Source organism: Solea solea, chromosome 17 (assembly GCF_958295425.1).
Source record: "Solea solea chromosome 17, fSolSol10.1, whole genome shotgun sequence".
Taxonomy (NCBI): domain Eukaryota; kingdom Metazoa; phylum Chordata; class Actinopteri; order Pleuronectiformes; family Soleidae; genus Solea; species Solea solea.
The window spans coordinates 11,443,998-11,466,288 of NC_081150.1; the positions used below are offsets into that span (position 1 = coordinate 11,443,998).

Sequence of the window (22,291 nt, forward strand, 5' to 3'; positions counted from 1 at the left end):
TGCATAAAAGGCATCTTTACTGTTTACTACTTAAAGGCCCCTCTGTTTTGAGGCTCTAATCTCCTCTCTAAAACTTCCACTGAACTCCACAGCAGGATATCTGCTGGTGTTCAGACACATATCTAAGAGCTCTGTGTCTATTCATAGCAGTGCTCCTCTATCTTCCATCACTTCAAACACTAATGAGGCTTCTGCATCACTCCCTACCTCCTTCCCTTCATCCCCTCCTCCTACTCTCTAAACCTCCCTCAACTTCCCTCACTTATTCTTGCTGTATCGGCTCAGGGCTTGGGTGTAGGAGTCACCACTGAATAAATCAAATAAGCAGCAGGTCCCAAGTGTAAAGAGGAAAGAGTTGAGGACAAAAAAAGTGACAGACATAGACAGGGAAAGCTAGAGAGGGAGATCGAAGTGTGATGGGGTAGGTGGATTGAATGAGTCACAGATAAGTGTGCTACTTATTGTATCTCTCATTTGTCCAGTCTATATCTGTCCTGTCCGCTCTGTCATCAGTAGAAGAAATTTATTTTTTGGCAGGAAGGGAGAGAACATAAACATAGTTTAGGAAGGCTATATTATGCTAAATGACTTCTGCACTTGGTTATAAACTGTGATACATCATTTTAGAAAATGTACTTTTCCCGTGTGACCTTAAGGTTGCTGCCATCTTTGCAAGCAGACAAACCAAATGCACAATGTATTTTGAACAGTTGTTTATGTGTATGTGTGTGTGTGTGTGTGTGTGTGTGTATGTGCCAAAAGCCAGTTTAACTAAAAGCAGAAAAGCCGTCTCTGCAGCTGTGCCCCAATTTAGGGGCCACATCCTTCAGAGGCTGTACCTGAAAACCAACTGTGCCTCAGTGATAAAAACCCTGCTGCTTTCAAATCCATTTCAAATATGGCTGAGATATATATTTTTACTAAGTGGTCTGCAGAGTCTAGTTGATGGATGCCACTTCCAAAGTGTGACAGCTTATATCTCAAGATACGGTGTGAAGGTGGCTTGAGTTGGCTGTAGGGATGAATACTGCTGCTACTTCCACTGCCCAGAACTTCACTGTGTAGTTTCAGAGCGGTATTTAGGTTAGGTAGAACAAATAATAGAGAGTTGTTTTGTATCTCTGGTGTTGTTGATAATGGTGGGTTACTGTATAAAGAACGAAGAGAGAGCGCAACAGTGGGTGGACAGGAATTTTAAAGACAGTGGTGAAAGGCATACATAGCAGGGGATCTCACGACATCCACCCACTCTGACGCAAGCTGACTACACATTAAGGATCTGGACAGTGAGCTCTTCCGCACTTCCATACACACTCGCACATTAACCCACACTCAAGCACACTTTAATGACAATGTAACAGTGGAAGAACTTGTGGAATTGCTAGTTGTTTGTAGACAGACGAAATAATTACATCTCTGCCATCTGGTTCAACTCTTTCCTGTGTAATATCTACATGTTCCACTGTTTGGATTCTTGGAATAAAGTATACACATGTACAAACAGGTTCAGAGGTTGTTCTTCCCTACTCTTCAAATCACCACAGCATGGAGCCAGCCAATCACAATGGTTTTTTTATTCATGTAACAATGGGCTGGTGCATTAACAGATTACACTCTCCATTTCCCACAGCATGTCAGCTTAACATTTTAGGATGAGAGAGACAGGGGGGAAAAAAACTACATGTTGAAGGGAGAAAATCAAACAATACAGAACTCAGAATACAAGTAGGTTCTTAATAATTTCTTCAAGCAAATACACAAGTGTTAATAGTAGTGCGATAGACTAAATATAAACACACACACAGTAAGAATGTGAAAAGTGGTCGAGCATATCTTGCAGACTCATAATCTGCACCTGCTGACCTGAAGCTGCTCTGTTGCACCAAAAATCACGTGGATGATAAGAGTGAGTAAATATAGCTCTGGTGCCCGGCAAGAATATAAGATACGCTTCGGATCTCTGTGTGTATTTGTGTCAACAAACATTTGGACCTCACCTTCACCTGGGGTCATAGGAAGCACTAGTTTGACAGGCCACAGACAAACTCAAGCAAATACACACTGTAATGTTGGTTGGTTACAAAGCAATTTGGCCTGAGGGGGGGTTTCACGCACAGCAGAAACTACTGACATGCAGAAACAAATAAGAGAGGAGAGTATATGCAAATAACAATTAATGAGTAAGGCTGATTCAACAGCAGACACACAAGCTGTCACACAGTGAATTTGAGAAAGTGCTGCATGGCAGATGAGAAGAGGAGGTGAGCAACATGGAGAGGAGACAGAGTATTAAGGTTGAACTGTTGTCACAAAAGCATGCAGAGGAAAGCTATTCAGGTTCAGAGCATATAGGACCAAAACACCTAATTAACAACACCCCCTCTCTATCTCCAGCATGACAAGCCTCATGAATTGAGAACATGTCCTCAGGTGATTGACACATGCACACAGTGAATACAATTTGCAGTGACATAGGTACAGCATACACATTTTTCTCCACCATCAATCCCTGTACACAAGTCAGATCAAGTGTGGGTGGCAGTGAACACAGCTGGTAAAATGCAACCAACCAACCAACGCTGCACACAGACACAGCAGCTGCCATCAAATCCTTGTGATACAAGGCCAATCTGACACACTATGAATCACAGTCAAACTGTTACTAAAACTGGGCTGCGAGAGTCTCATGCATTAGCTCACTAGTGCAGTGCACAGGGAAACCAAGCTAAGCGTCTCCTGTGTCGTGTCTGTGTTGATATTGTCTTTCTTCTCCCATCAATAGTCGGCAAACTCCAAGCAAAGCTGCCTTCATTTTTAATTAGTGCTAATCAATGAACCATATATCAGCGTGACCCAGAAACACTAGAGCAAATGTCAGCACCAGCATGTCATCAAGGGCATTGTCTCATGTCATGAAAGCCATGTAAGAAAAGCCAGTAAATAAAAACATTAAGTACAACCACATCTCCAACAGATAAGTTCAGCAGTAAGATGACTATATTTTAAGTGCAAAGATCCCAATGTTACCACATCCAAAATAGTAGAAGGAATCAAAAGTGTCTGTTACCGAAAATAAACATCCTGAAAACACGTTCCACCTTCCACACTAATACTGCAATTTAATAGTAATAGACTATCGTTGTAAGAGGCAACGTTCCCATAATACGCTTTTAGGAGACATTATACTGTACTGACAACTGCAGTCTGTCACAAGAAATCTGAGAAGAAATGTGTGGAATGTAGGAAAACTGGACTCTGGATGCTTCAGATTACTCGCATGACGTTAAAGCCAAGAACACACACACAAATATGCATCAGAAGAATGACTTATTCTTACCGTACATCACTCGTGATGCTGGCGACTCACTGCAGCAGCAGCTTATGTTTCCTTAATGTGGCTTCAGTGGTTCATACAGACATGCTGCTGTGCCAAGAGGCACTGAAAATTCACTTACACACATACACACGCACAATGCTCACTCTGGGATAAATGCCTGCACGTGTGCTTGGAGCTAAAAGGCATAAGAATGTGCTCTGTGATTGGTGCAGAGCCTGGCTTGAAGCAATGAATTACACACACACACACACACACACACACACACACACACTCCGCCTGCCGATCTGACACACACAGAGCCATATACACACGCGCACTGAAAAGGGGGCTGAAGTCAACGTCACAGAGAAGCGTGCTGTGATGACCTTGGATTTTCCTGTTTGTCTTCAGCGACAGCGCTCCTTCTGAAGGGCGGGTTGTACAGATTTTCACATGCGGGTGCACATAGGAAAACACTTAATCACTTCTCATAATTTCTCTCAGTTGCATAGAAAATAACAGAGAAAGAGGGAGAATATGAGAGAAATATACACCACAGCGATAGAAAGGGAGAAGACCTCCCACTCACGCAGTCTCCCTGTACCTTCTCTCCGCCCCCTGCCAGCCTTGTTCTTCCCTTCCTGTCCATCACTAATCTTTCCATGCCATCTCCTTTACTTGCTTTCAGTTTTTCCTTCAGTGCTTATGCAACTTTCTACTATATTTTTATTGGTTTTCTAGCTCGTCCTTAAAATGTCTGCCTTTTCTTCTTTCTTCATTTTGACAGAATTCAAAATGAAGTTTTTGCCACAGCAGCAAGTGAAAACCTCAAATATGCCAGCCTTTCATTTTTGTTTTTAAATCAGTCACATTTTCTAACACAAATAATGTGTGATTACATGGTTTACTGGTATTTGCCTCTCTAACAAGCTGCAGCAGAAAAACAGCAATAGCAAACAACAGCTGTGAAATGCTTTACAATGTCTGTGTTGACTAATTCTCATTCAGATTCCATCTTCTGTAACTAAACAGAATTCACTCAGATGTAGCTTCTCATCTGCAACTACATAATCACACAGCTATAAACATGACAAGCATAAGACCAGGTATTAGTATTCATAAAAATATCTCTGATGCATGACTTTACAATGACACCAAAAACCTCCTGATGCTGCAGCATCACTGTAAAACCTGAGAAATGCTTGATGTATAATTTCTGAGTCCTTGACATGTTTGGCTTGCAGTTTGTCCAAACCAAAACATCAGTTTAGACATAAGACTGTATATATTCTCAAAGATTGACCACAAGATCAAGAACCAACTTTTTGCAAACAGCAACACAGTATATGGTTTGAAAAACCTGAGATGTTTGTGCTCAGCTGTCAGTGACTAAACAACCCGAAGAGAGAGGGGTTACAAAGGGACTAGTTCAATGAATTACAGACAGAGCCAATTTGTTCTGTTCATACATGAGCAGCGGCTGGTGTTAAGGCTGCAGCCAAGTACAGATTCATTGACAAATATTCTGCACAACTTAACTCAGGTTTAGACAAGATACTTTCAAGAGGAGTGAGGTAAACTTTGCTTACTTTGCCTGAATAAATGGCATCATGCAGAAAAAAAGCTTTGTTTTGCTGGTTTTGGTATACTAGCAGTTCTGAACCAACATTCCCTGAAGAGCCACAGCACATGCCACACAGAACATTTCATTAATGAACACATTTGTGCATCAGCCATGATTAAAACTGAAAGCAATTAAATATGACCCAGACAGAAAATTAACTTAACTTAAATTTAATTGGCTGAAACTTTATATCGGTAACAGCTAAATAGTAATTAAAGCCAGTGTTGCTTTTTATGATTGCCTACTTGAGTGCTCAAGTAACCTGACAAAAGCTCAACTAACTCATGCTTATGACAAGACCAGATGTAGTTCGCAGAGCCCTTATAGTCAAATTGCAGCATGGGGTACAGTATTTTGTCAACCATCAAAGAAGAAAGCACATTTTCAGTCAAATCCTTCTCTCACTTGGAAACATAGAAGTAGCCAGAGAGAGAGAACAGAGGAGGTGGTGTTGTCACTTACCCTTGCCAACGCGATGGTCCAGAAGGGTACGACAATCCAGTGCCAGCCTCTGAGAGGCTGGGACATCAGGAGCAGGCAAGGGCATGGCAGGCGAACAAACACTTAACAGCCCACAAGCAAGCACACACACTCAGACACACACTAACCCTTTTATAGATGCAAAAAAAAAACCTAACCAATAACTACAGAGTTAAATTTCTTTTTAAAATGCAAGACTGCACTCACTCACTTGCATCAACAACTCCCTGGTTCCAAAGCGATAAAACACCAACAACTTACACATACAACTGTCCTTAAAAAGAAAAGCTGACTCCAAATTCCGTGTAAAGTCTGACACCAGAGCAAATTCACAAAGTCACCAAGTACCCCTCCACAAAATAACTTGCATGTCCCTGTCTTGCAGCTTCTTGGTAATTTAGTACACTGGCAGATTTACCGTATTAACAAAGAGATTAGCGATTAGTCTTTCCATGGCAGCTCTGCTCTGTGTGCTCCTCTCTCATTAATAAACATCTCACTGACACAATTGGGCTCACTATCCACTAGAAGGCTCTCTCTGGGGCGAGAGACACAGAGATAGGAGGGTAGAGAGAAGCAGGGAAACAGGAAAAACCGTGGGACAACTATTCATTCAGTGGGCTTTAGGTGCAAGGAATGTGGCCACCAGTGGATACCAACACAGACAAAGTGTGTGGTGAGTGATTTCTGTGCAAATTCATATACTTGGCTTTTGGCAACTATGAATGCCATGATTATCCTTACTAAAATAATTAAGATTCATGAAATGACTGTGAAATATAATTGCTTAAAATAAGGTGTTCTTTTTAGACTTTTAACCATGAACATCTTCATTTGGTTCATAAACAGATAAACTTATGTTACAAGAAAACATTACCAAAATGATGTACCTATAACAAGAATATGTTACTAACATTTAAATCAAAACACCAATAATATTTTTTTATTTTAACACCAACATCAAAACAAGAATCTTAAGTAATATCATTATATGTTCCTGTCATTAGTAGACAGATACAGGCTCCTGCTTATGGCACATATTGTAAGTTAGTGAGCTAGAACGCATCATGGGTTTTTTTTCTCCATTTCTCACTTATCCAATTAAATAAAGTCAACTCAGTCAACATATTCTGAGCACTGTTTCCCCTACGTGCAATAATAATACTGTATATAATCCCATCCCTTCCTGTAGTGTTTATATCAGAGAATATTTCACACAATCATCAGTGATTTGTGGTGTATTTGGATTAAACATCTAACAATCTAGTTTGAAATTACTCAGCAAAGCACCTCCATTCAACATTGTGGTCTGCTAGCAGGTTCATAATTACTGGGTGTTACTCACCTGTCATGTTGGATATCTGTCACAAGGCGGCGTTGCTCCTCCAGGTTCACAGTGGCACGGAGATGGGCGGCACTTCAGCCCGCAACGGAGTCTCCACCAGAGGTTCAACAATCAGGAAAGCCGCTGGCTTGTCTTAGGCCTGCGGAAGTTAGCATGCCCAGGTTAGCTGATACTCTAATACACATTGTTGACATTTTTAACATGTTTGAAACAATGAAAACAAAAACAATTTGCATTTATCCGCCTGGCGACAAGCAAGTAGCGAGACAGGTCATTTTTATCACACCCTGGAATACATTTAAGACGATGACAGCTGCCAGTAAAATTATTTTCACGTTAGCAATGTTAAACGTGAGACGTGAACTTTGTACTTCCATGACAAGTGTTTCAATTAAGTTATGTACGTTTCCGAGACAAACTTTTTTTTTTCTTAATGTAACAAAACTGACAGATACTTTTTTTTTTTTTTTTAAATATCAACATGGTTTACGTGGGTGTCCATGTATGATACTACGATGCTAACCTTAGCTCGCTGCTGGCTGCGCCTATAAATGTCAACATACTCTCTACTTACCATGGAGTGAAAACAGTGGAAATCCTTAAAATGTACAGCATGCAGGCCGTTAATGTCGGCCACCGTAACTACGGTTCAGTCAAACCACACGTGTAGTTACTATTCCTACAGTTACCTGCTGTACATGTACAGCTACACTACAACAACACCGCCACCACAGAGGCTACAATATTTCCTCTCTCTCTCTTTCTCTCTCTCTCTCTCTCTCTCTCACACACATACATACACGACACAAGTGTGTGCAGCTCTTCTTGTTATGGCACTTTCATTCATTTGGATCATCCAACCTTAACCATAACCAGTTTATGTGTTTATGTCTAACCCTAAACTTAATGTAACAACAATACATATAAAAAAAAGTCAGTGTTTATTCACACCCACCTATGTTAACATCAGAAAATGGCCTAAAGAGACAATGAAGACATTGTTCCCCTTGGATTCTGGATGATTAAAATGTAATATTTAAAACAAATTCCCTCTCCATTCATAGTTTCCTTGTTCATATTTTCTTCTTGCAGATGAGTAGTAGAGCAATCTGACCTCAAATTGCTGCCAGTATCTCCAGTGTGTTCAAATTCAATACTGTAAGAATGTGAATGATGGATAATGCAATTAACTTGCCAAATCACAGTATTATTTTTATTGATTAACCACAATAAAGAAAAAAGTCTCTGTAGCTCTGTCGTAAATGACACTTTACTGCTGCAGCGAGTCTTCCTTTCTACCATTCAGTGGCAGCAGTAGATCAGACAGAATCAAATAAAGGTTTTTTAGGCCAAAATGTTTGCAAATAATAGACATAATTATTTTCATCTTTCCTCAAAAGGCTTCATTGCAACTGCAACATAACTTAAACCTGAGCGTTTTGCAAGACAGTATTAGTGCAGATGGGAGACATTCAAATTCAGACAACTTTATTGATTTCAATAAGGACAATTCAGTTGCAGCTTACACACACACTCACAGAGGCAACAGATTACGGAAAACAATCAGTAAATAAAAGAGAAAGAGGTGTGATGTATCACATTATCTGACACCTTTTTTGAGGTCCAAACTTGGTGCTTCACAGTAGACCAATTTGCACACTAAGGAATTTAACACCACTAAGCCATGAGCTCTAAAGTGTCTTTTATCTAGAATTATTGTTATCCTCCCATGCCCTGTGATGCTGACAATTCTGTATGTGTTCATGAGACCCTTTTTGGACTGGATGGCAACACCTACTGTAGAAGACCTAAAGTAAGTACAGTAAGTTGTGAAGTTGTGACTCATAACCTCATGAAGTTCTTTAAGTGACCCGACTCCCACAGACTTTGAGTGGAGGTAAAGTGTGAAGACGTTTTGTGGCAGTGTCAAATTGTTTACAGACATTTCTCCTCTCTTAACTTTTTTCATGCCACTTCTTGTTTTGATCGGTGGGAAATAAAAGTTTAGCAATGGTAAAGAAGTGCTCTGAAAATATCTTTACCTAGCCACATTGAAATTGGCTGTAAAAAAAAAAAGAAAGAACCTGCTTTCTGTTCTAATGCTGTGGATGATGCGTGGTGTCTTTGTTTATACCTTAAGTGGCCTGTAAGTTTGTGCAAGAGCCAACAAATACTAGCACGCATTCACTGTCCAACTGTAGTCCTACGCCTCAAGCGTTTATACACACAGACAAGACTCAAAAAGGCCTCTGTGTACGGCATAAGTGAAATGTTTGGCAAGCATAAAGACTGTAGGGTCAACTGTGCTGGTGTCAGCTGATTAGTGAGCAGCCAAAGCAGTTATTATTAGTTATAATACTAATTATCTTGTGTGTGTGTGTTTTTTTTTTTCCCTGAAGAGACTAACACTTCCTATCTCCTGCCACAGGTGGACTCAAGTTCACAGGCACTGCAAATACTGTAGAGTCACTAAGCAAAATTACAGATGAAATAAACACACATGCACTTAATCCAAGCGTTTTTCAAGAAAATGAGTAATCTTCAAATGTGACGTGCATCAGTTTACTCTCTGTGTCCACTGACTATCACAACTAATAAAAAACAGGGCTGTTATTAGAGTATAGTATAGTAGAAGTAATTGCCTTAGACCTGTGGGCTATTTTTGGATGTACAGTAATCAGCAAGAAAGGTCTGAGCTACACCATCATGGCCGAACAGATGGGAATTCATTAGATCAGCCTTAGGAGCTTTGTGCGTTGCCTGGACACAATTAGCGATGCTAGTCTCAAAAACTTTAACCAGCTTACAACCACAGGGACCACAGACCTGCTGCCCAGTTAGATCGTCAAAACGAGGTCCACTTCACAATATGTGATGTTCTTGCTGTGATTTTATTCTGTTTTTGAGACGTTACGCTCTCCTTTGTCTTATTGATGCACATGTTGATCTTAATATTTGAGAAGTTTCATGTTTAAAATAGCTGTTAAATGTTTTTTTTTTTACTATTTCAGGTGAATTTGGAAAAATGGGAATGACGCTTTCATGTGATACAGTGATATCTAACAATGCTGCTTAATGATCAGGAAGTGTGTGTTAGTTACAGAATAGTACCATTATGGCACTGATGACACATCACTGAGGACGATAGTAAGAGTGGCATCACCTTTACTTTTTTTTATTGTCATGAAGGGATTGGAGAGAGTGGGTAAAAAAAGAGGAGTGAATGAAACTGAGAACACATGAAAACAGACTGATGGTAAAAGTGTCAGCCCTCCTTTTAAAAAAGGTTTGGTCGCCACGGCTCGGCCTACGTGTGAGAGAATCGCTTTTAATTCCACGTTGTCTTGTGACCAGTGACCTCAGCTTTTCAAGACAGTAAGAGTGGCTGCTGCTGCTGCTGCTGACTCGCTAATCCTCTTTGCACTCCTCACTCCTGTCCTGCCGCTCTGCTTCAGAGCATTTGTTGACTTCATATCAAAACAGTGCAGTACAACCCTGCCAGAGCTTCTGCACACACATCCTGGCTACACCTTCTTCTCCCGCTCCTCATCAGTTTTGGATTCTGCAAAACAGTGGAGGCTACGTCAAGTTTCATTTCCCTGTATATATGGATTGTGCCTTACAAAGTTTTGAGATTGCAATTCCGGTGCAATGGAATCTGCAGAAGAGGATTATGATGACCTGGCTGAGTACATATTGGACTTGAGCATTGGATATACAATATGTAAAAGAGTTCAGGTCAGTTTTGTAGCTTCAACCTCTTTAACTAACACAGAATGGATATAAATGATGTACTAAAAAGTCTTTGCATAGTGAAATTAGCAGCATGTTTGGCACAACTGGATGACTATAGTGATTGTTTTGGATTTATTTTTTTTGAAAAATGGATATGATAAAACATTTAATATCAAAATAGCTATATTTTAAATCAAGTTTTCATCCTGTGAATGTGAATTTCTTTGCCACAGAGAAAAGTTAATAGAAAAGCTCTTTTTTATCATATCCACTCATATGTGCAATGTGGAAAGATAACTGGTGACAGTGGACTGTGAGAGGGTGAGACAGCAGCAAGGACCAGGAAGAGTTAAACTCTGAGCATTAAACAGCTCAGGTCTAAATCTGGCTAGCGGATAATTTGTTGGAAAGCTGCCTTTCTTTTGGCACAGACTGTGTCAACACATGGAGCCTGACAGGTGACTCTTTTTTTAACATGCTGAATTATTCAGCTATGTCAGAGTTGACAGCAGAAAAGATTTTTAACATCCATTTATTTGTTTGTAATGGAATGTGTTGCCACATTTATATGCACATATATCTTGCTGGTGAAAAGTATAGAACATTTTGGAACATACAAAACGAAATTTACACTGACTGACAATAAAAAAGGAAAACAATCTTTAAATTTAGCCTAAAGGGAAACTTTGTAAAAATAAATAAAAAATCATTATCAATTTATAAATGTTATGCCACTGTTTAATTTATAATGCTGTATTAAACAGATAATGTTAGTGTGACTAAGATTTGTTAATCTTCAGTGCTTACTTACAACACTAGTTTTAAACATAACCTAGGGAATTAATAGCAATAACAAACAATTATGTTATTATTGATTAATCCACCATTATTTTCACAATAATCCGATTCATATTTTTGGTCAATAAAAAAAACATCACACCTGCCTAGAGTTGTAAAACCTTGGTGGCAGATTATTGTGAATTGTTTTGTTGAGGAACATACTGAAAGTCAATTCACTTATCATTTCAGCTCTAGTTAGTATCATGTAATCAAGAAATCAGCAGTGATGAGAGTTTATGGAATCTAAATATCATTGAAAGTCCTCATTAACTACAACCTCCTTCTTTGTTCTCGTCCACATCCTGTAACTTTGCTCCCACTCCAGACGACTGCCTCCTCCTGATCCAACACCCAACAGCCTTGGTCAACTACAATCATCACCATGGTAACCTTTACAGAGACCACTCCAGTTGCCCCTATGGGGCTTTGTGAGCCACCCTGCTTTACTGCAGCACTGTCACCCGGGCTACGGCGGAAAAAGATGCTGTGGCAGAATGCTGTGAAACACATCATGATCCAGCAGGAGCTCAGCGCCCAGGTGACTGGTTATCCCACACTCATCTGTCCAGATGGAACTGTTGTTTTTCCGTTTTCTTTTCTGTGTACACTTTCATGTTCCCCTACAGGATTATGTGGACTGAAACAGACAACATTCACTGAACCTCTGATTTGTGTTTGGCATGTGTGGAGGTGTCTGCAACCAGGACATGGAATTTAACCCTTAGAACACCTTTTTTCAATCAAACTCTTTTTATGCAATCTGATGATTTTTCATGTTCACCAACTATATAAACACACCTGAGCAAAACTGTTTGTGAAATTTGGAAATACATCAAAGTTCTCTTGGCTCAAAATAAAAACAGTCCACTTTGTGACTTCTGCACAATTAGTGCTACTTAAAAAAACTAAAATGAATCATAACTTTGACTCAACAACACATAAGAAGACAAAAAAAAACACATTTTGTGAAGCCTGAAAATGTGACCTATGAACACACACACACACACAGGACGTCCATATTAGGAGTTGTCTGTGATTCTCATGGCAATTTAACAAAGGTGAACCTGCTGCACGGATCTGTGCCACGTGAGCACTAAGGTTTAAAGCCACAGCAAGCCTGTTTTTGTCATGGTCATGGATCTATTTGAACTATTCAAATAGTTAAAATAGAAAAAAAAAATATGCAGTTAGTATAAAAAGTATAGATTGGCACCCTAAAAAGATCTAGCCAACGTTTTTGCTGGTTATCAAAACATCATGCCATTTTCACTGACTTTATAAATAAATAAATGAAATTAAATATGTAGTTCAATTGCTGACCATGCTGAACTTAAACTATTTTCATGGGTGAAGCGCATATAATAAGTTTAATTCTGGTGAACTGGTACATTAAAGGGTCATAGAAAATTCTCCAAATATACAATCCATTGAAGGTTATCAATAACTGCAAACCACAGAGATGAAAAAGACACTTTCTAAAAGGCCCAAATAAATTTGCTTTCCACCATTACTGTAAGATGTTGTGATGTTTGGTGAAAAAAAGGCGGGAGCAGTGCCTCCCTACAGTAAACATGTCTGGTTTTCTGTTGCAACACAGGTTGGTGTGGAGCCAGCACGCAAAATCTTTGTGACAGATACTTACATCGATGAGATCAACAGACAAATCCTCAACAAGGGCTCACGTGGCCTCACGAAACGTCGCTCCTCCACCTTCAGAGTCCACCCTCGTGGGTCCACCTGCTCACACATCCGCACTGGGGGATCTTTCTGTGACTATTCCAGCGATGCAGACTTCTTTATGCACTGGGGCCACACTGTTCTTGGTGTGTACATACCCTCCCTGAGGCATACCTTTAAATCCCGCGACCTGGAGAATCTCTACCAGCAACATTCCTCCCACCAAAGACGCAACTCTCTAGCTATCACAAATGTAATCGATGCTATGGCCAAGCTGCACGTGTTGGTTCTGTACCTGGCGTTGGCCCCTGAGCCTTCCAAAGACACTCTGCGTGGCTGCCTGACAGGCATTTTCATGATGTTTTCTATAGCAGTGTGCATCATGGTGTTGACCTGCAAAGACTCTTTGTCCCTGCGGTGGCTCCACTATGCTGGTGTAGCTAGCTGGCTGTCACAGACCACGCAGGTGCTGGGAGGACTGGTGTACGGACTAGAAAAAGACCCGTCGTGGTACGTTTTGTTCACATTGTTCGCCACATACACCCTGCTGCCCTTACCTCTGCTGTGGGCCATGTGTGCTGGCACCCTCACCTCAGTGTTGCACCTTCTGGTGGAGATTGCGCACAACTACAATGATGCAGTGCAAATGAGGAAGGTGAGGAATTCAGTCAACTGACTTTGACTGATGAATGCTGATATAGCCCCCCCACCGGAAATGTATTTTCATTATTTATAATATCAAGCTACTCATCACTCTAATGAACTAATATGGCTGCATAAAACACTGACTGAATCAGGACATAATTGATTAGTTCATCCATTCATTGAATTTGAGCCTGGCATTACCATTTAGTTTGAGTTTTGGCTTGGATTGTATCTGGCTGCTGCTCTGTGCATTAACCGTCTGAAGACCAGCACTTTCAACTGATATCAGATATCGAATTTAACTTATTTATTTAACCAGAAAGCTTTTTTTTTATTTAACCCAAAAAAAAGAAATCTGAACAGATGTATATTCTTATACTTGGATGCAGGTGTTTGCCAAAGGCCTGCTGTACCTGGGTATGAACACAGCTGGCTTGTTTATCCATTACCTGACAGACCATGCACAGAGACAGGTTTTCCTGGAGACACGGCGCTGCATTGAGGGTCGCCTCAGACTGGAGCAGGAGAACCACAGACAGGTTGTTTTTAAAGGCTGAGGTTTTGCTCTATTGTCAAACTTGAAACGAATAGAACGGGAGGATTAAATCCTATCGCAATCATCTTGTGATGTGTTTGTAAACAGGCGCTATGTTGGTATTAACAGTACACTGACACACTGGGCTCATTATTTTGGCACACAGGAGCGCCTGGTGCTGTCAATCCTGCCTCGCTTTGTTGCCTTGGAGATGATTGCCGACATGAGCTCCTTGGAAGATGAACTGAATCCTCAGGAGTTTCACAAGATCTATATCCACCAGTACAAAGACGTCAGGTACACCCATGTGCTCACACAGCAAGGCTTACATCGCTAACAGAGGGTTTTAAAATGTTTTGAAAAGGATTACGTTGCAGGATTCTTCTCTTTTTTTTTACAAAGAGTCTAGCATGTGACGACTGTGACAGAGCAGTTTAAGAGGAAGCTCAAAGGCAAATCTGACTGGCAAATCTGACAACGTTATTTCACTGTTGTCCCTCCTCTCTGCAGCATCCTATTTGCAGACATCAAGGGCTTCACTCTGTTGTCCATGAACCTGTCGGCACAGGATCTGGTTCGAACTCTCAACGAGCTCTTTGGACGATTTGACCGCCTGGCAGAGGTGAAACCCTGAGTATTTCTTAGTATTTCTCAGGGATCTCAAACTGAAATGACCTGGGGGGGCACTAATTTGGTCAGTAGGGGACGGCGATGTGAAAAAAAGTGTAATGTATCAAAATAATTTGTTTTTAACTTTATATTAAATGGTGGGCTGCAAGTTTGAAGCCTCTGGTTTACACAAAACTTGAAATAAAATTCCTCTTGTCATTTCGCTTCTGTCTTCCCTCGTTACAGGAGCATCACTGCCTGCGAATAAAGATATTGGGAGATTGTTACTACTGTGTGTCTGGGGTCCCTGAGCCACAGCAGGCTCATGCCAGTCACTGCGTGGAGATGGGCCTGGCTATGATCACCACTATACGGTCAGTCGAAAGCACTGGGTCCAAATTCACTGTAAAATATGATGAGATGTGGTGTGTCACAACACAACAAACACTCAAAAAATATGGCTGTGCACACTATCTTCCACCAACACCAGGTATGTGCGGAAGCAGTTAAACTTTGACATGGACATGAGGATCGGCATCCACACAGGGTCTGTCCTGTGTGGCGTGCTGGGACTTCAGAAATGGCAGTTCGACGTCTGGTCCTGGGATGTAGGCATCGCCAACATGCTGGAGGCCGGAGGAATACCAGGGTAAATGTCTCAGAGAATCTATTTTTTTCTCTTGTTGTCATTTGGGAAAAATATTTCTTTGTACATCACTAATAACTTCACTTCTCCCTCACTCAGACGCATCCACATCTCAAGGGCGACTCTGGACTGCTTAGAGGGCACCTACAAGACAGAGGACGGTCACGGTCGCGACAGGAACGAGTTTCTCAGGAAACACAACATCGACACATTCTTAATCTGCCCTCAGGAGGAAAAGGTCAAAGTTGACCACGCTGAGCCCCCCAGAATCCAGAAAACAAACCAGACGTGGTGCCTAGAGACACCTTTCAGGAACGTCATAGACATGAACAGCGTAGGTCCAGGGATGCAAAACAGAGGGAAATCACTATGTTTGTGGTGTTGTGTGCCTGGTGTCACACAGTCAAATATTAATCTCACCCCATTCATATTTTACTTTCTTTGTACTTTAGATCTTGGCCTCTTTTACAAACGGCTCACTGCCCAACATATGGAAGTCGTCCTCCAAGGAGATCAATAAACGCATCAAACATGCCATATTGGTTCGAAGCAGTGAGCGTATGCACAAGGAGCACATTACTCCACTGACCTTGGTGTTCAAGGACACAAACATTGAGGACAAGGTGCGTATGATACAGAGAGAGTGAGATGTTCATAAACAGTGCTGCAAAGACATGATGTTGATCTTCTTTGATCACTTTTTGGTCCAGTTTTCCCAAATGAGAGATGAAATGTTCAACTCCAACTTGGTCTGCTCATTCATCATGCTCCTCTTCATCATGGCTGCCCAGGCCCTCATCCCTGCTCCTAGGTATCAACTAATAAATATAATATTATAAATGTTCAGAACTGTACCTGAAGAATCACAACAAGGGACAAATCCACAAAATCAGAACATCAAATGCTACGGTCACATTTTTACTTACTTCTTCTTTTCTTCTTCTTCTTGTCCTCCATCCTCATCCGTCCTCTGAAGGCTGTTCCCAGCTGTCCTCCAGTTTTTAGTCTTTCTGCTCATCTACATGCTGCTGCTACTGCTGGCTCTGGCTGAAGAGTTCAAGTGGACTCCTTATGCCCTGCAACAGTTCTGCTGCTGGATCCATGAAAACAACAGCGCCCGCAACCTTCTCACGCTCACTGCCATCGTCGTCAACTTTGGTTTGGCCTCTACTGACATGGTGAGAGCCTGTTTTTTTTCTCCTGTTTTACACAAACAAAAAAATGAATGACAATGCTGTCTGGTGTGTTTGGGAATGTGAGAGGTGACTATAGAATCTTGAGTCTCACCATTAGATGTCACTAATTCTGACCTTTAAGATGCACTAAGGGCAAGAAAAAGTTAGTGAGCAGCCCTTTGGAAATAAATAGATAATTCTTAATTCTACAAATATGGACACATTTTATCCAAGTTACAATAGAGCGATCAGTGCGATTAAAAAAAATAAAGCTCGGCTAAAGGCTTAATTTGACCTATGATACGTCTCTGTTCATATTGTAGGTCCATTATGCGATGTGTCAACCAGGACCATTCATTTCCAAGGGTTCACTTAGTTTTCCATCAGCACTTTAATGGGTTAGATCACACATCATGACCGACATGTTCAGAAAAAGCAGCAAATTCAAAAAGGCTCACTTACTTTTGTATTACTTCTGCATGTCCTCGTGTTATAGAAATGTTCCACCTAAAAGGTATATATGGATTAAGAGGGAAAGTCAGACCTCAGAGTTGAATTGCATGTGTCTCTGTGTGCAGGTATGGTGTGTTGTCATTAACACAGAAGAGGCTGACGTGATGGACAGAACCAGCACAGCCTTGCGTCCTCTCAGTGTCTGTACTTATCCTGAGGTAAGGACGAGCGGATGGTTATACTTAGCATATTTCAACAATTCTCCTGAAGAGATTTTAGTTCATCTGGCATCACAAACTTGAATGTGTTCATCTTCTGTCACCCTAACACCTTCACTGCCCTGTTTCTTCAGGTGTTTGTGTTGAGTGGCGTGATCGCCATGGTGACTTGCGCCGTGTTCTTGCGTCTAAACTCTCTGCTGAAGCTGGCGGTCTTGCTGCTGGCCGTGGCTTTTTACTCTTACCTCATCCACCTGGCCTTCCTCACACTGGCACACCATGACGTGCAGCACAAGTCAGTAAAGCACAAAACACATTTATACTGTATTTACTCCTGCTGTATGCATGTTTAATACATCAGGTATATATTCCAGATATCAATGCTCCACCGCTTTTCATGAACAGGTCTCATTATGTCAGGAGAAATGGAATCGCCATCCTTCTCATGATTATGTTCATTGTTGCTGTCTTCTACAATGGACGGCAGGTACTGTGACGCTTGGTTTTCTCATAGCATTCTTCAAGATAATAGTTTCAGTCGTCGTGGACATGTTTTTCTTACATGCATTATTAAGAGGAAAAGTGTTTGACTGCCAGACAGCTAATCGATGAAGGAGAGTGTTTCTAAAAGACAGGTGATCTCTGATCTCTGTATCTGCCCTTTGTCCGCCAAGTGGGAGGCCACGGCCAGACTGGACTTCCTGTGGCGTCTGCAGGCCCAAAAGGAAGTGGAGGACATGAGAGAGTTGCGTGAGCACAACGAGTGTCTGCTGTACAACATCCTGCCTGTGCACGTTGCTCGACATTTCCTGGACCGGAGCAAGAACGACGAGGTATCAACGTCCCAAGTACATTTAAGATAACCCTTGAAAATAACAGCCAACATAAATGTTTGTAGTTCATGTTATCAGCCTATATTTGAATTCCTCTGTCATGATAATTGTGTATAATACATTTCAGGAGCTGTACTCCCAGTCCTATGATGAAGTGGGTGTTATGTTTGCCTCCATTGCTGGGTTCAATGAGTACTTTGAAGAGAAGGAGATCAAACATGAAGGAGTAGACTGCCTCCGACTGCTGAATGAGATCATTGCCGGCTTTGATGAGGTAAGTGTAAATCAGAAATGAATCTGTGCCGTATAAATACAGTATGTATACATTGATTTAACCTTATTGTGAGATTATGTGTCACATGCCAAAACAGTTAAACAGTGTATAACATTTATTTTCTGGAATTAAAACAGTATACACCGTTCTTTTCAGCTGATAAAAGTGAATAAGACGGAGACTGTTCAGTCCAAGTCTTGCTGTTGCCAAATGTGATTGCCTCTCATTGCATGACTCAGCTCCTATTATGCGAGACTGGAGTTCTATTTTGTGTTTTTCCTTTCTAAATGTTTCTTCTTCTCCCAAGTTGCTGGAGGAGTCATACTTCCACTATGTTGAGAAGATCAAGACCATCGGGAGCTGCTACATGGCAGCCTCTGGCTTAGCTCCAGACAGACAGGTGGATGATTCTCTTGTGTATGGAGTGTGTTGTTTTTGTTTTGGCTGCATTTGCACCTCCCTCATTGGCAACAGCTTTAAGAAATGTATTACTCACTATCTATCCATGTATCTCTGTCTCTCAGGGTTCCATGGATGAATGGAATCACCTGAGCGAGCTGGTTTTGTTTGCGTTGGCAATGCAGGAGACCTTGAAAGAGATTAACAGGAACACAGCCAAAAACTTTCAGCTGCGTGTGGGTAAGGGACCGACCTCCTTCACAAACACATATTTTTTGATAATTTATCCAAGATAAATCATTTTCCTTGTCTGATTTAAACAGGCATTGCCCACGGGCCGGTTGTGGCGGGTGTGATTGGCGCCACCAAGCCGCAGTATGACATCTGGGGGTCGACAGTGAACCTGGCCAGCCGCATGGACAGCACAGGTGTCAGTGGACGTATCCAGGTACCTGAGGCCACGCGGAGGATCCTGGCAGAGTGGGGTTTTGTCCTGGAGCTACGTGGAGAAATATTTGTCAAGGGGGTGAGTAGTAGAAAGATTAATCTGATTGCTTTTTGCTAGGGCTGGTTGAAAGAATGATGTATGGTTAAGTGCAATTCATTCATTTACACAGTTGTGCAGTAAAACAGTTGTGCAGCATAGATGAGCATTTGTTGACATGAGGAATTGCACTTCACTGACTGAACAAAATTGTGTGTTCAGAGACAGTGATTGTGCACTCAGGGAACTGTGGTTCCACTCATCTCTCTCACATCCCTTTGACTTCCCACTGCTTGAGTGCTAAACTGCTCAAAAATACATTTGGTAGAATGAATGTCCTACTCATTTTACATTCACAAATGTACTATTTGATGTTTTCTTACATTTCACTACTGACATTTTGTGATACTTTTGGGGCGAATCTGTTTCACCAGTGCATCATTTTTCATGTTGTGACGTAGCTGTAGTAGACATTTATTTTAATCACTTGCATGTCATCATCATTACGCCTGTGATTGCTCAGAAAAAAACATGTACTTTTCTCTGTGTGTAGTGACTCATTGTGCCCTACACTTATTATCCAACACTGACCACCAAACATCACCCTGACAATATATAGTACCCACTTTATAAAGGTGACAAACTATTGTGACCCGGTCAAAGAGACATATGTTTGACATTTCTGAATGTTATTTAAAACATTCATGCATTCATCTTATGCTGGAAAGAATTCTGTACAATTATTAGGAGACCCAATATCTATCTACCGTGACACATCTGCAGATCCCAGTCTCTGCAAATGACTAATACACTGTAGTGCACAATATTTACCCTGTGGCAATTCATTTTGATTGTGTTACTTTCTTGCTATGAAATAAAAAGAATGCCCTATTGCATTAAAATTGCTTTCTATCTGTCACATTGTGATAAGTCACACTGTGCCGCTCTGTACCTGTGAGTGATGACACAAAGTGATAATGATGAGTGATAGATGTGTGACAAAGTCATTTTGACACGTCACAGCAACAACTAACATTAAAGCTGTATCTCGTGAGTCCCCATTAGTCACACTAGTGATCCAGCATGCACCACATCGAGGTCCTGAAAGACCTGAATTGTGATTAAAGGTGCCAGTAATGTCTGTGCTTTTATCTGGTGTACAGCTACACCTGTAACTGTGACTTTAGAGAACAGAAAAGCTGTGACCAGTCAAAGAAAGAGGGAACAAATCAGGAAGGGACAACTTCAATTTGGCCAGAATATAAGTAAAGGCTGTTATTAGTCAGCACAAGTGTAGAAATTCACTCATGGACAATATAAGGGAACAACTACAACAAGGGGGACACCTACTGGTGAAAAGAGACAACAGACAGAGAGAAATCAAACAACATGACTGTTTTGCATTTTTGGTCCAGGATCAGGTATGACCTCTGAGACAGAATTTGTGAGACTGCTGTTGTTGTTGCTTTTGTTGTAGGTGAGTGAGCGCCAGGGCAAAGTCCGCACCTATTTCATCAGCACCATGCGCAGCAAGACGGCCAATGCTGCAGCATATGGCCGCACAGCAGAGAGGACAGGAGGGCGGATGACACTGGCAGGAGTGGTGTTTGGTCTCGTCCAGGCCAGACACAAGGAGAGGATAAGAGAAACCAACGGAGGGTTCAGTCTGACTCCCTGCTCCATGCAGTGCTAAAAGGATGACAGCAGATTGTGGAGGACACAGTACATCCATATTGTTTCCACTGGTTTACACCTTTTTTGTTTGTATTTCATACTTTGCCATAAGATAATCAGCAGCACACTGGTCGCAGGAACCAGTTTCCCTCCATGACTGTGTCCTCTTCATCTTTTCTGTCATCTACAAAAGGAATCTACAGAGGAACTCTGTAATGGTTACATTTCTGAAGCACTGATTTCAGTTTTATTTTTATTTGAAGTTTGCACAACTCTAGCAAGGGCCATCATGTTTTTTTGTATCCAATTATCCTCACACCTCTAAGCCAAAACACACTACCTCAAAACAACCACCACAACCTTTTATAGACAACCAGTGGCCTATACAATACTGACTTATGTTTTTACCATACAATTATCCATTATTTTTACATTTCCTGTTGTGATTTGATACATAACTTCAAGTACTAGTGTCCATTCATCAGCTGTACCTAACCTGCATGTATGTAAACACTGAGGCAGAATCTACACTATCTATCTAGACTGTGGAACTGGGAAAAGAGATTGAGCTGAATTTAATGCTAAAGCACCAGCCATACATGTTCCTCATGTAATGATAATATTACATGAGGAATATAAAATATATAAAAAATATAAAATAATATTTTTATTTTATAACCATGTGAATCTGAAATGAGTCACATGATGATTTAAGGTAAAGATGAACCCTGTCTTTCAAAACTTAAGCAAATGAAAGTCCATCACAATCAAGGGCTTTTTGTTTGGAATTTTTGAATTTATATTAAGGATTTGGTTTCTGTAGGGTTGGACAGCAATGTTTTGTTATTATTTTCTCCAAAGTACATTTAAATACTTTTTACAAAAACATTTTATTAGTGTACGATTTCTGCTAATAAAATGTGTAACAACCTCAAACCTGTGTGGTTTTATTTGACTTAAACTGTGCAACATTTCATTAAGCAGGTCAGCTTTCTTGCCTGAAACACGTACACCCATGAATCAGATTTAAAGTGGAACAAGTTTGTCAGACTTTCATTTTTGCTTTTGGTCCAAACGAGTTTTCTTGGTTCGACTAGTTCTGACTATGAGGAGCGCGGGGATTCTACTGATCGTCTATAATGAAAGATGGATCACTCTCTGGTTGGAACATTTTATTTTAATGTGAGTATTAGCTTTTGTTTTCTGTATGGATATTGCTATGGGGGAGAGAAATATAAGATCGATTTCCTTTATTTATGAAATATTTTCTGGAAATAATTAAGTTACTAATATGTAATTTTGACCATATCAGAAAAAAGAAAAACACTG

General features: G+C 40.9%; 2 protein-coding genes across 5 annotated transcripts in view; one reads left to right on the forward strand and one right to left on the reverse strand.

The window, feature by feature from the left end:
• Positions 1 to 13,001, reverse strand: part of LOC131443139 (protein EFR3 homolog B) — a 30,589-nt gene extending 17,588 nt beyond the window's left edge. Inside the window, exons 1-2 of one of the 4 annotated variants that reach the window (XM_058612519.1) lie at positions 12,983 to 13,001; positions 6,766 to 6,904 (exon numbers count right to left, since the gene is read on the reverse strand). In XM_058612519.1, coding sequence (XP_058468502.1) covers positions 6,766 to 6,772 — 7 coding nt within the window. In that variant the 5' untranslated portion in view covers positions 6,773 to 6,904; positions 12,983 to 13,001. Of the gene's footprint in view, positions 1 to 3,337; positions 3,572 to 5,402; positions 6,134 to 6,765; positions 6,905 to 7,339; positions 7,488 to 12,982 lie in introns of those variants that run through there. The other 3 variants (XM_058612518.1, XM_058612517.1, XM_058612520.1) reach the window with 3 other exon arrangements.
• si:dkey-206f10.1 (adenylate cyclase type 8) lies at positions 7,545 to 21,810 on the forward strand. Its single transcript, XM_058612514.1, has 21 exons — positions 7,545 to 10,503; positions 11,666 to 11,878; positions 12,938 to 13,672; positions 14,052 to 14,201; positions 14,364 to 14,494; positions 14,708 to 14,819; positions 15,053 to 15,180; positions 15,297 to 15,455; positions 15,552 to 15,786; positions 15,905 to 16,075; positions 16,163 to 16,263; positions 16,429 to 16,630; positions 17,206 to 17,298; positions 17,433 to 17,593; positions 17,704 to 17,785; positions 17,973 to 18,131; positions 18,259 to 18,405; positions 18,713 to 18,805; positions 18,930 to 19,044; positions 19,128 to 19,330; positions 20,766 to 21,810. The coding sequence occupies exons 2-21, from the start codon at positions 11,723 to 11,725 to the stop codon at positions 20,979 to 20,981; spliced, it is 3,549 nt and encodes a 1,182-aa protein (XP_058468497.1). The 5' UTR covers positions 7,545 to 10,503; positions 11,666 to 11,722; the 3' UTR covers positions 20,982 to 21,810.
• The last annotated feature ends 481 nt before the right edge of the window (positions 21,811 to 22,291 follow it).